Here is a 14,679-nt window from a genome sequence, read left to right as displayed (position 1 = left end):
GACCAATTGTATAAATGGTATTGGTTCGGTGCGTTGATATTGTCGAGTCAATCTTCGGCTATGCAGATACGATAGGCATGCTGATCTTTTGGGCGATCCTGATCGTCCAACGAATTCTTCGTTCGACGGCACGTCGACGACTAAATTTGTTAATTACGATATTGGTATTCGATGTATTGGAAACGAAATTTTGCGGGCGAGACGAAGTTCGATTCGCTAGACAGCTGGGAGAAGAGATTTGTAGTTTGTCGTAGATCTCTGGTTTGTGATATCGATTGTAAAAGGTGGATAAACGAACGAGGGTAAAGAAAGGCGGCGATGGTGGAAATTGAAATTATTAATTACGATTTATCGTTGGATAAATCGTATGGTTCCTGTAGAAAATTTTGGTAATCGAGCATCGATAGAGAGTTGCGAGGAAAGTGGATCAACGCGGTATTTAAGGAAACTGGTAATATCGTCTCTCGATTAACGGAGACAGAAATTGAGTTGTTCTTTAATATACCAAAAACGTTGGTCGATCGAATCTCAACTTTAAAATGAAACGCAAAGATAATTGCTAACGAAGATTTAGATAGACGAGCATAAGAAAGAGAATTGCATCGTGGAAGAAATTAATTAAGGTAGAAATACATAAACGACGACAACGAAGGAGCTTGTGTTTTCGTTTTGCTAGAGGTTCTATAGTGTCGAAGACTTCTGGCCTGACGGTAATTCTTTGCGTCAATTATCCACAAACGCTTCGTAGCTATCGAAACGAACATGTCACGAATGGAAGCGAAGGGAAAAAAGTAAACTTATATCGAGAGTTAATATTGAAAGAAAGCATATCGAGGCTGCAACGTTCCGCAGCAGCAATTACCTCATTCGCTGTCGTAATTGGAAGACAGACTGTTAGGCCGTAATTTTCTTTTCAAGAAATGCTCGAGCAATTAGTGTAAATAGACACAAAATTGCTCGTCTCCCTGGTAACTATATATAAATTCGTATAACCAGTGTCCCTTCTTTCTCCTTCATTATCATTAATACATTCGATGTGAAGTAAAAATAGATTCAGGGCAAGCTGGTATCGCGAGGAAAATATTACAAAATTCGTATCAATGCGTTACACCAACGTCTCGTATCTTATTTCCTTGGCATGAAAAATTATTAACGCTCTATATTACAACATGATATTACCCATATAAAAAGATAAAAGAGATATCTTTCATAGGAAGATCAAATATACCGGATGGTATTTTCCATACGTATAAATTAAATAAACCGTAAAAGGATAAACGACGAATTAGCATAGTTTTAATGAACGAATTTAAATCAAGTTCCATTCCCTTTGAGACTAGTCGCATTTACAAATGTAAATATCTCGGTGCGAAAAAATTAATCTCTTCTATTGAGAATTCCTCCTCTTCCAGTCATTAAAATACTCATTAGAATAACGAGAAAATTAAGAAAGAATTTCAAAGAAAAAGAATGAAATACAGTCCCTTGTCGCAAAGTTCTTTGTTGCAATTCTCGTTGTAATAACTGAAAGCTTGTTGTAAAGAATTTCGCAGCGATAGAATTAAGCACGGTCGAGGAATGCATTGTAAAATACAATTTAAAATCGGTAGAGGAATCGTTCGACTGTCCTGGATGGGACGCAGTACGCGCGGCTTAGCAAACCAGCTTCAATTTGACAAACTTGCGCGTTGTCGTTACGCTGTTCCAGAACATCCATTAAAATTCCTGGAGGCGCTAACTAACGACATTCCCGATTATTCTGTTCGACGCCCTTCGAATGCGGTTTTATAGCTGTCAGGATATACAGACATATACCTACTTACCAGCGGAACCCACGGTATTGCGTCTGACACGGAAACTCGCTCGTAAATTCCCGCCGAACAAATTTCCAGCATGTGTCGCGGCTATCTTAGGTCCAGTGGTCCTCAACCGACAACGAATCGTTATCTAACTCCGCTAAAAAATTGAATCGATCGACTACTCCGAAGATACGTCAAAAAGTTATTTCAAATTTGAATTTAAAATAATTATTTGCTTGCAAATTTCCAACTGAAATAAGGTTTAATTCGTTTTACGAATCGGTATTTCCTATAGCAAAACGCATCAGAAGCATTTATCGATCTATAAATCGAAAAATAGAGAAAAGCGACGATATGGCAAATATGTTTTTGAAAATTATCTCGAAATTTATAACCCTGCATCCTATCTGTTGTAACAAACAAACCTAGTGGAAAATTGGATACTAATCAAACATCCAGGTAGAAATTTACAAAAAAAAAAGTAGTCGATCGGTTACTCGAACGTAAGAGTCTCGTAGAAGCCAAATTGGCCAAATCCGCTATTTATAAAGTTATCAATTCCACGTTGCCTAGGTGTGTGTATATACGATATATAATTAGTAGCAAATATCTGAAAAGAGAAATCTTATATTTTCATTTGTCACGAGAAGAGAGCGTCGATAATCGTAAATTCGGGCGAAACTTTCGAAAAATGATGTTTCTAATTGTCATCGTCGTATGAATTTTAATTTACAAAGTTGATCGGCGCGACGTCCGAACGGTTCGTATATCGAAGGAAGATTGAGAGCCGCTGTCGAGCTGGGAGCGGCCGGCAATCAGAATCTCGTACGTAGTCACACATTTAAACAAAAACACACATCGAGGTGGTACCGAAGCACTACTATCTCAATCCGTACGCAAATGAGCTTCTCCTGCCCTCTAAGGAGACGAAGCGAGAGCGATGCGCGTGTAAAAGTTGCCCAGACCCGAGCGTGTGTCGGCTCGTACGTGTTTCACGCGCGCGAGTTTCTCTTGTTCGATTCACGTACCGTGATGATCGGCCGCGTGTACGTACACATGCGTGGACGAGTAGGAGGATCGCGGGAGGGCAGAGGGAGAGGGCAAATCACAGCCACTCAAAGAAATAACCAGTGCTCATTAAGAGTAATAACCCCTCCGTTCTCTCGGTCGAGCCGATTGTTTCAAGGGTGTCACACGGATCGGGACAGCTGCGCGATCTACTGCGCGTCATTCGACGCTCTTCCTTATTATATCAGCTCGTTCGGGGTTGTAACGGGGTCCTCCAATGGCCTTGGTGCCGAAAGAGATCTCACGAACCTCGCGATATTCTCGAGCTCCGTCTTTACTCGAGCAACAGCCAAGAACTTCTCGTCGCTCGTTCTCCATACATGTTGCAAATATCAATTTGTATATGCGTTTTGTCCACGCTGAAGAAAGTAATCGGGAACTTGACGATGAGACAAAGACGAGCAACTTCTCGTAGCTTGTGGTTGACGCATGTTCCGAACGAATATCAACTTGCACAAACATTTTGTCCACGTAATTAATGGAATATTCGCGTTGGATTTGAAAACGATCTTCGTTGTTAGCAACAAGTATACGCGGAAGGAACGTATACTGCTGTCGCCGTGTGTTGCCGATCTTTAGCGCAACGAACGAAAACAAACAACGTACTGCGAGTCTGACTTGTAAAGTAAAGGGATTAGTTACTTCTGAAAGGGATTATGAACGCGTGGACGTCGTTCGGCTTGCGTTATCATCGATGAGGAAATGGTTTCGGCGAAGATCGTTTCGAGAGGAAACGTTTTAAGTCGCGTTAGCCGTCGCGAGATTGAAATCCCCGGCGGAGGCGCGACTGCTTGCGTTCCACGAAATTGTTACGCTTAATTCACGGAGTCGAGGACGATCGTCGACATCTGGACGGTTCCGGTCATCGTACGATCAACCGATTACATACTTGCAGGCTGCTACTTCGTTTCGCGATTAAATTCCGGTTCTTTGGAAATTACGCGTAAATTTCTTTTTTATTTCTAAGCAAATTTCTATTTTAATCCCATTCCTTTGGTTTCTCTAGAATATCTAATTCGCCCGCGATCTAACAGACAACTTATAACCGAATGCTTTTGGCTGTTGCCTAATTTACAAACGAAGGAGTTCGAACGAATACAAATAGATCATCCTCCACGACGATGGGCGAATTCTCTGGATTCTTACAAAATTCCTCGATGCCATCTCTCGCAGAACTATACCGCGGTGAATGTCGCTGCGCTAATCCCGCCATTTATCCGTAACACATTTCTCCCGTCTTTACTGCACGAGCAACTCCTTCCAAGAAAGGTCCCTTCGACGTTCAAGGACATAAAAACGCGGATTATTTGGCCTCGCGATCGACGCGAACCATAATCCACGCGGCCGCGAATTACCGACGGTCAAGAAAACGAAGCTGAAGGAAGAGAGGAAGGAGAGGAGGAAGAAGAAGAAGAAGAAGAAGAAGAAGAAGACGGTGAAAGCGTTAACCAAACAGGGCTAAATCCACACTTCGCATCGGCAGAGGTTCTCATTAGGGTTTCAGGTTAAAAGAAGCGAATGTTCGAGGCACGGCAAGTATGGTCTTCGACTCTAATAACTATCAATTCCACGTTGACGCGGAACAGACGGACCAAAGCGAGAGGGACAGAGACGATATCCTGCCTGATATTCCGCTCTCTCGTGCAGGTTTGCTCGCGCCCCACCAAGCCTGATAATTACAGGCGAACGTCCAGCGAATGAGCAGGGGTATCATTAACACTTCCTGCCTCGTAACGACTCCTCGTCCGATACACGATACGCGATATACCCATGCGCGTCACTGCGTAAACCTGTCAACCCGCCTAATCGACGTGCAACAACGCATCCTCACCGACCACGAGATCCAAGATCGCTCCAAGATCGCTCGAGGATCGTTCGAACATCTCACCGGGATCGCCCGATCGAATCTTGTCTGAAATACATTGCCGTGTCGCGCTATATTTCGTTGAAAATTGGTTCAACGAAGGCGTTCCTGTATTCTTACAGGCCATAGCTTTATTCGAATTAGCCGAGCTTGTAATTCAATCTCGAATTTTATGTGGAATAACTACGACTCGTACAATACGGGGCGCTATCGGTTTACGATACAGCGACGAAAGAATAAGTGAAAATATTTGATATTTCAGGTCTAAGAAGAAGAAAATATCGGAAAGTGATTACGTATAAAAATTAACAGAATAAGCAAGAAAATAAGTTTCAGAGGCGAAGTAACGCTTACAGAATATCACGAAATATTAATCCAGTTATCGCTGGATGAGTAGAAATTCTACGCCTGTAAAAGACTATCGTCATCGAATTGTTAACGCGTAATTGCTAAGACATTGTGCGGAACCAAATCTCGTTAATTAGGAAGCAAATTACTCGTGATCTGTCGCATAAGCCTTACCTTACCTATGATCCTTCGTTAAAAATAAAATCCTGCGATAAAAAACGGTACGCTGGTTGCTTGATTCGGATCGAACAACGACGATAGTTGTCTAATTGAAATTATCCGTGGATAGACGATGCCACGGTTAGGCAAGCCGGTGTAGAGCGTAAGGAATGACATTGAGCTCCTTTCTGGAGGCGGCCGCAGGAATTATCCCGTCAATGCGCGTCGCCCCGCGGCCAGGCTAATAACTACCAATTTACCTGTCTCGTAGAAGCAAAAACAGGTTCCATATAAATTCTCTGCTGGTTACATCGTTGACGTTATTATGACAACTAAGTCGGCACAAATCAATTATAACCCTATCCGCGTTTGGAAATCATTTGAAAGAAGAACCGCTTCGGTAGTTAGGAATCTCGGTACAATAGATTGCAAATTGATAGTCAGACACCGGTTACGTTCGTTGTTGCGATTAAGCGAAGCTGCCCATTTTGGTTGAAGTCTATAGTATTTGATTTATGAAATATCGAACGTTAGTCGCGTGTTCCAAGCAACGAAAGATCGCGAGACTGTCAGAAGACCAAGTCGACTATTTTGGCTTCTAATTTCTTTCTAATTCTAAGAAAAGATCCTGATAAATCACGTTTCCGCGTTTTTCATACAACTTTAAGGTGGTTTTGTAAAAATTTAAAAACAGAACGGATTAAGAAACCGATTTTCTAACGGAACGAATCTGTGGTTTGTTTCCAGTAGCGGCTCCAGGTTTGAGCGGCAGCATGCACGGCAGTGGGCTAATGTCGTTGCACGTGGAAGGGGGCACCCAGGTCCAGGTGCCGCGCTCTCTGATGCAAGCATTCCTGCAGCAAGACCCGAACCATCCAGGCCTGGAAACGGTCCGATTGCCGACGCCTCCGTGCGGCTCCGATGAGAACGGGCCGCCACAGCACTGTCGCGAAGTCGAGACGGAACTGTGCCTGGTCTGTCGCCGATGCGGCCGAGCTTATCCGCAAGAATCGACGCTGCTCGCTCACCAACGCTCCTGCTATCTTGGCAATCAACAGCGTCGCGGTGCGTTGCGCCTCGTCCAATCTCGTTACGCCTGTTCTCTGTGCGATGGAAACACCCCGACGAGAACTTACACGACGGTCACCGAATGGCGGCGTCACGCTGAAACGTTGCAGCATCGAGCTCGCCTCGAAGCGAACCAAGAACGCCAACAACAGCAACAACAGTTTGGTAACATCGGCGCGGAATCTGTGGGACAGTGTGGCGAGGAAGTGCATCCGCTCACGGACGAGATGGAGGATGTGGTGAATCAAATCACCCTGTTGGCTGCTCGCGCGGCCGCTGAGAGCACCACGGGCCAGCCACAGGCTAACGAGAGGGCGAACCAGGACAACAATAACGCTCCCGACGTCAAGAGGCAGAAACTGGTCCAAGAGGTTGCTGCTTTGGCTGGCGCGCGTTAAACGGAGCGTGTCGCGCGCGAAAGAAGCGAATAACAAAGACAACGGAGAAGAATCGTCAGGCAGAGGTGCTACGACGAGATGAGCCATCGAACGTTCGCGAATCGTCCGGTTCGCAGGCCGACGATTTCTTCGGGAGGAGAAAATGAAGAGGAAAACGAGAACGAAGGAAGAAAACGGAGCTGGGAGAGAGTGTTCGATGGGTGCTCCTCTTCGACGGGGTACTCGATAACGAAAGCAAACAACGTTCCTAACTGGCTAAATAAAGGGAAGGGGGTTCCAACCAAGGCAGGAACTGTCGGTGGGGGGGGGGGCTTTTTCTTCCGCTCCGGGCACCGGGGAATCCCCGGCTCCAGATACTCGCGCGTGGACGGTGGACCAATCAACGAGGATGCCGCGTAATGGACCTCTCTCTTTATTCTCGTTTTAATTTCGGGCCGCGCACGGGCCACTGTCGCGCGCGTAATCACCAATTTAACTAATATTTTTGTTACAATATATGTACACACATAGCGTGCCACCAAAGCAGCGCGCTCACCAAAGTTCCTTCGATAGAAAGAATGAAGAATGCTTCGGAGTTTTGACGGACACACGTAACGGGACGAGTGAAAACAGAGAAACGAACGACCAAAAGGATTATCGGTTTGTTGTTTGATAATTGAGAGAGACGTTTGCACGAGTCGAGAAACGAGCGATTTTCTCGATGGATCGTCGTTCTTTTCTTTTCTTTTTTGTGTCTCTTTTTTTTTCTCTTTACGAAGCGACATCGCCTCTATACGTGCGTTGACTTTACGCATCGGTCGCTTCGTAAGTAGGATTTTGGGGATGGAGATGGCGGCGCGGAAACCGCGAGGCGACGAAGAAGCACGTGGAGGAGAATAAATACGTGGGGGAGAGGAAAAGAATGAGCGTCGACGACGCCGGGAAGACGCGTCGAGGTGGGCTGATTTAAACGTTCCTATGTAAAGTAATAATAAAGATTTAATGAAACAAAAGAAAAAAAAAGTTACTAAAACAAGCGGACAGACGTTAAGGACGCGGCGTAGTAGGATAGATGGCGCGGCGTTCGCGAAACTAATAGCGTCGCGCTCGTTGCGAATACATACGTACATATTCATCTCTAAGAAATGAAAAAAAAAAAAAATGAATCTTCACTCTCTGTCTCTCTCTTTCTCTTTTTACGTGCGTGTGTATGGGTGGTACTGCGTAAGTAGCGTGTGTCAAGGAGGATGCGAGAATCGGATGAAGCGTTGTTCACCGACGGTGACCACGAAAAAAGATGAAAGACACGAAACGGAAGGGAATCGCGAGAAGAAAGGAAGATCACCGCGTGTTCCTCTTTTCTTTTTTAATCGGCAAAAGGTGAACGCGCGAAAGTACATACAGAGGCCAGAGAGGTTCACGTGTCGGAGGACGATCGGACGACCTTTTGAGGAAATCGGTGGCTGGAAGGATTTTTTCTTCGAAAAAAAAAAAAAAAAAAAAAATGGAGAGAGAACCCACGCGCACACGTGCACACTCACACGCACTCACTCGTGACACGTATACACGTGCATACACGCATACACAAGCCTAGTAATATCCATTCTATAGTTTCGAGAAACACCCACAGGGCACGGTAACCCCGCGGCTGGGAGGGGTTCTTTTTAAGTACGATAAAACGCGTAATAAACGTCGCTACCGGCGCGCGAATTTTAAAACGTGAGTTCCGTTCATTTTTCTCTGGCCGTGAGAGCAAAACGCTCGTAAGGAGAAACGTCGAATGGAAAGGAGAGTAAAGTTTCGTGGGAGAGAAACGAGAACGACGACGCGAAACGAAACGGGGAAAAAAGCAAAAAGAAGAAATGGGAAGAAAAACGCGAGAGGGCAAGTTGCCCCGGTGCCCGTCGCGATACGGTTCGCGTTCACGAACAAGCAGACCCAAAAACATGGTTCCTATATTTAATAAATTATATTTAATAACGCTAAAAAAAAAACCTAACGATTAATGATTAATATTAACGATAATAATAAACATAGTAATAATAACGATAGTAATAATGGTAAATAGTTATAGCTATCGATAGCTGTAATTGATTATCGCTAGTTAATCGGTCGACGATACGATAGCAAATCGGTCAGCCGTGCCAGAGACCGCGATCGGGCGCAGTGCTGATCAAGACGTGAACTTTTTTGGTTCTTTCTCACTGGAAAGCCGGAAACGGTGGATCGCGCGGCGCGTGTGATGCTTTCGGGGTCGACCGAAGGAAAGCGCGAAGTTCGCGTACGCGCAAATCGGGTCTCCGTGGTTACGAGAGAAAAAAAGAAAAGAGAATTAAACGCAGTTGAATCGGGTGAACACGGCATAGCACTGGACACGATGGAAGAAAAAGAGAGAAAAAAATGAATGAAAGAAAGACGTAAATAAAAGTCACCTCTCGATCGACGGACACGGGGTTTTTGTAAAGGTCTGCTCGGGAACGACAGAGAATCCACTATTAGCTCGTAAGTTAACGGTTAATTACAATTAAACTGTAGATTTTAAGGGGAATATGGGAGGATATGCATCGGTAGACGACACACAAGACACACTCATGCATAGGTATATATATATATATAAAAAAAGGTATATATATATAAATAAATGAATAAAATGAATGAACAAAAAGTATATATATATTTATGTAGAAAATTATATAAATATATATATATATATTATATATAAATATATGATGTTGTAACGTACTAGAATCCTCGCGGGTAATATCCGAAACGGCCACGTGTATACGCGCGTACGTACGTCGTGTTTCTCGCGTTTTGTTTAATCTTTTAAACACGCTTGCGCGCCGAAATCGAACACACATACATACACACAGACAGACAGACACACATACACACGTACATAGAACAGGAAAAAAAGTATGCGAATTATCAAAAAGCCTGAAAACTATCTGGGAAAATGGTGAATCGGGGATATCGCGAATGTGGAAAAAGAGCGGGGGTTGTGCCACCGTATGTGCAAGAGAGAACGTGAGAAGAACCTGTTAAGGGTCGCGCTCCGAATCTTAACCTCAAAAGCGAAAAAAATTAAAAACCGAGGAGTTAAAGCGAAGGTAAAGAGCGTACGACGAAGTAAGAAGAAAACGAATATATATATGTAGTATAAAGAGGGTACTACCCGGCTACGTGGAAAGTAAATTAGGAAGAAGAGAGAGGGGTTGAAGGGGATGTTTATGGGGATGAAAGGCGGGCGCAAAACGCGTAGTGGTCGTTAGACGTCGAACGAGACGCAAAGTAATAACTATTTGTAAGGTAACTAAGCAACTCGAGGTTCCTGTCTGCAAAAGATAATTTTTCTAATGTAAACGTTGATGACGACGATTATTAATATTATATTTGATTATTACCGACTATTATTATTACGATTATTATTATTATTATTATTATAGATTTACTATATTATATTTACATATATGTGGTCATGTATTTATTATTATCTATGTAAAAAGTTATAGCGTTGGGCTAAAACTGAAACGAATGGACACACGGTAACACGCACACATCACACACATACGACACCTGTTTAGGGACACTGTACACACACGTTTATATACACGTATTTATACACGCAAAGAGAGACACGTGTAATTATTGAATTCACACGTACATATAAACACATATACGTATACACATATGAAAATCGAAATTCCCAATTGATCGCGTTGCTCCGCGGCGATTCCCTTTTTAGTTAAATCGTAACACGGAGCATCGAAACGAATGGAGAAAAGGAAAGAGAAATGTTCGTAACCGATACCTCGCAAAATAGGACAATTGTTACTATCCGGTGATCACGGGCTAATTAAAAATCTGCGTAGATGTTAATCTGTAGATTACGAAGTAGCGAGCCCCCTCTTATTTGAAATCGTGGCTTTCACCACGTTTCGTCGATCTCGAACGCTCTCATCAAGCCTGTATATTGCAAACGACCTAACCGAACGGCTATACATACATACACACGATATATCACTAATCTTAGCAGACGAGACGCGAGACCTTGGAAAAAGGGCGAAACGCGTCCCCTTTTATCGCGCGTACATTCTAACGAAAGAGAATAAGAAAGCGAAAGAGGATGAAAACAGAAACGAAAAGAGGAAAAAGAATGGTATGCACTTTGGCGCACAAAAGAATCAACATCGTGTTCCTTTTAATTGTATACATACACATATGTATAGACGCGTATACGTGTATACACGGAATATTTAATTTTTCTAATCGATTCGCGGCTAATACACACGCAGGAGATTTGCACGAGACGAATCGACGAACGCGCAACTTGTTTCGAGAAAAAACATGTACATCGAACATATACTCACACTGTCTACACGTACGCATATATAATACACACATATGAACATGTAGACGTAATACACAGGAAACATGCGTATATACGTGGATACCACACATCGAGAATTGAAGCGAATCGAAAACATCGAGAATGGTCTCGAATCGATATAACGTTTATCGCATATACGCGCGTGGAATTCTCAAAACGCGGCAACGTACGTGCGCGTGTACGCAAAACTGGGTTTTGGCGTTTTGAGTTTCGAGTACGGGAGATTGCGTGATAGAGTAACCGAACCTCGCTACTAGCTGTTCCTAAAATCAACAATGATGAATGAGTGATAAGCGTGCGCGGATTAATTTAAGGAGTGAACTATAAGAGATGCAATTGAGTATGCAGAAACTATTATTACGTTGCGAGAAATTTTCACCGCCCCATCGCCGCCCGTCACCTTCCGGTTTCTCTCGTCGATCGTGCGACATTTCCTCGCGAGATCACGCGACCCGAGAACGTTCGACGATACGTCCTTTCGATTCCACGATCGATTTTTCTATCCACGGCCTGCTATAATCGTCGACGAAGCTCGTACGAATAGACGCGGCTGCAAAACCGAAGCTTATAAGAAAGAAAAAAGAAAAAAGAGAAAGAAGAAGATATATGCGATCAGTGGAAAAGAAACTATTCGGATGATCAGTTACACGTATTTACAGGGTCATACGGTCGATTTTTAAGAAGATTGATCGTGGAATGGGAACGATGTTAAGATCGATTCGTTAAAAAAAAAAAAAAAAAAAGAAAAGACGAAAATCGAAAGAATCGCGGTTTCCTTTTTCTTCTTTATCGGAGAACACAGAAAATGGAAACACAAGTGGCAAAACGATACGTCGTGTAAGATTCGACGAGAAAAAGAGCGGCCGGCGGCGAGGAAGTTTTTCAGTTTTCTATAACTGTCGTTGAGTTTGTATGAAATATGTTGAATACGACTATACTTATTGGTATAACCCTATTGGTTATTTCTATTGCTATTGCGATTATTATCTATTATTATTATTATTATTATTATTATTATTATTATTATTATTATTAATGCAATGATTGAAAGGGCGTTTATTATTATTATTATAATTATTATTGCATTATGAATATTATTATTAATATTGTCACTATTATCGTGGTTCACATTTATCGCCGATTGAATATTTTGTGAATTTGTTCCGAGCTACATTTTCATTGACTATTAATTAATAACGGATACTAATTGATAACGATAGCGACTAATTCTTGTGAGAGATTGCCATGTGTATATCTTATATGTACTCACTTACGGGGCCCGTGGCCCTCCGATGGGGCCGGAAGAGGCCGTGCAACCAGCGTGGCCGCGCGGTCAACCCCGTAAACGCCGGCTCAAGAACCCCGACGATGTTGGCGCCGCGCGCGATCCGTTCCTCTGCGTGCGAGAGCAATTTTTTTTCGAGAGCGATCGTGGTCTGTGTCTGTCGCAAGGTACTCGATCGCGATACTTATAAAAAAAAAAAAAATAATAACGTTTCTCTCCTCGCGCCTCGCGCCTCGCCCCTTTTTTTGTAAAACTCGCGGAGACGCGGGGAGACCCACTTGACGAGAAACGGTAAAAAGAAAAAAAAAGAGGAAACGATACCGACGGCTTCGATCGAATACAAACCAGGATAAACGAGAAAAATAAGACAAGAGAGCAAGCAAAAAAAAAAAAGGTGGAGGTAAAGGAGAGAAAAACGATAACCGGAGAGAGAAAAATGTGGAAGGGCGCGCGAGCATGCAAACAGACGTGCGTTTCTCGTACTTGCTGGCGAAGATGCGCAAGAGAGACGTACCGAGTGTCGTTGTTTTTTAATCATTTGGCAATCGTTTGTGATTTTCGAGCGAAGTTTTCAAGCAAGGATTTATTTTTCTTCGTTGTCGAGTTTGCATTCTTCTGTGATGCCTGTCACGTTCGATCGCGCGACAATTTTCACGTTCCTATCAAATCGACCTCGTCCGATTTCTTTCGTCGCGTATCAGCGACCATCACCCTTCGTTAATCTCCGATTAATCGTCGATCGATTAACTCGAGATATAAAAGCCGCGTAAACTCGGGAATCACGATGTAGGCCGAGGAACGATAAGAAACGAAGGCGAAACGCGGCCGACAGAGATGGAGACATCGCGTACGTTCTTTCTTGTTCATCTCGTCCACCCACGCTCGCCCTTGTGTACAAATATATATTTATGGTGCCATATGTGTTATGTGCGCGCGAACAAGATCCCGTGTTCGCGCACGCATCTAGATTTTATAATAGAGAAAAGAAAATGATGAAAAAAAAGAGAGAGAATAAAAGGAATAAGAGTTGAGCGAGCGAGAGAGAAAATGCGACATGCAAGCGCGAAAACGTATCGACATACGAGCACACATATACATACACGAGCACATGACAATTCATATTTACATGCATACACGCGTTACATGTACACATACATACATACACACACACAAACACACACAAACACGCACGCGCACACACACACACACACACACACACACACACACACACACACACACTTACATGCATACACATATTATATACATACATGCATATATACATGCATACATACATGCATACATACATACATACGTACATACACACACACGTGCCATGCAAGATGGCTGTACCTGTATACGTATATAAATATACGCGAGCATACAGTGATGCACATATTTACGTGCGCTATTCCTATAAAGAGTAATTGAAGAGAGAGAACAAAAAGAAAAAAAAATAGGAATTTAAGAGTGAGGCGAGGGAGATCTGCGATCTGGCATCAACATCGTACGGCAAAATGGGTGCGGTGCAATCATGTTCCTATTAGGTTTCATATCTAAGCGAGTAATTAATTATACCACTAAATATAAATGATGAAGAATGATATAATGATATTATATATATATTATTGGATATATATATATACATACGATACGATTATATATAGATCTAGTCTGTGAAACTGATGAATAATCCCCTTCCTATAATCCTTTTCTTAAATAGATAAAAGCTGAAACGTCTTTTCCCCTGATCGATCTCTCGTTTCTTTTTCGCGTCTGCATGGAAAATCAGAGAACGAAATTCACGCGCGTACTCCTCACATTAACGTTCTTTCGTAAGTTGAATCGTTCGTTTAACTACAGAGACACTTCTTCCGCTTAGGGGTGAGAAGCGAGATGTTACGTTCTCTTCCGTTCTTTCTTTCTTTCCCTTTTATTTTGTTATCGAATTGCCATTAACCGAACGTCTAGTGAAAAGAGTTCTCAATTTCTGATTTTCGAAGATTTTCAATCTTTGCTCCGATATAAGAAAATGGCTACGCCGAAGCGAATACTGACACATTCGGGATCCACGCGATACCGTGCTTCTTCGAAATAAATTCATATTACTCGATCATTTATCGATGAGAGTCTATCAACGAAATGATATTGTACGAAAGTGAAGCAATAAGAAAAAAGAGTATAAAAGTTAACCATGATATGCATCGATTTGTTTAATTGCATCTGGATCTCGAATGTGTTAAATCTCGAGTCGAATATTTTCTTACGAGAAAAGAGAATCGCAACGTCCCGAAAGAAATCGTTAAAACGCCGTGGCAAGGTGA

The 14,679-nt window shown here is 42.8% G+C and overlaps 1 protein-coding gene across 4 annotated transcripts in view; it reads left to right on the top strand.

Annotated features, from left to right (window-relative positions):
* LOC117212121 overlaps window positions 1-11,821 on the top strand; it is a 47,423-nt gene extending 35,602 nt beyond the window's left edge. For 2 of the 4 annotated variants that reach the window (XM_033456654.1, XM_033456658.1), the window contains one exon: window positions 5,989-11,821. In XM_033456654.1, the coding sequence (XP_033312545.1) occupies window positions 6,012-6,704 (693 nt within the window). In that variant the 5' untranslated portion in view covers window positions 5,989-6,011 and the 3' untranslated portion in view covers window positions 6,705-11,821. Of the gene's footprint in view, window positions 1-5,985 lie in introns of all 4 variants that reach the window. The other 2 variants (XM_033456646.1, XM_033456648.1) reach the window with 1 other exon arrangement.
* The last annotated feature ends 2,858 nt before the right edge of the window (window positions 11,822-14,679 follow it).

The sequence above is a fragment of the Bombus bifarius genome, unplaced genomic scaffold, assembly GCF_011952205.1.
Source record: "Bombus bifarius isolate JDL3187 unplaced genomic scaffold, Bbif_JDL3187 scf7180000007970, whole genome shotgun sequence".
Lineage (NCBI taxonomy): Eukaryota > Metazoa > Arthropoda > Insecta > Hymenoptera > Apidae > Bombus > Bombus bifarius.
This window is presented reverse-complemented; position numbering and strand designations above follow the sequence as displayed.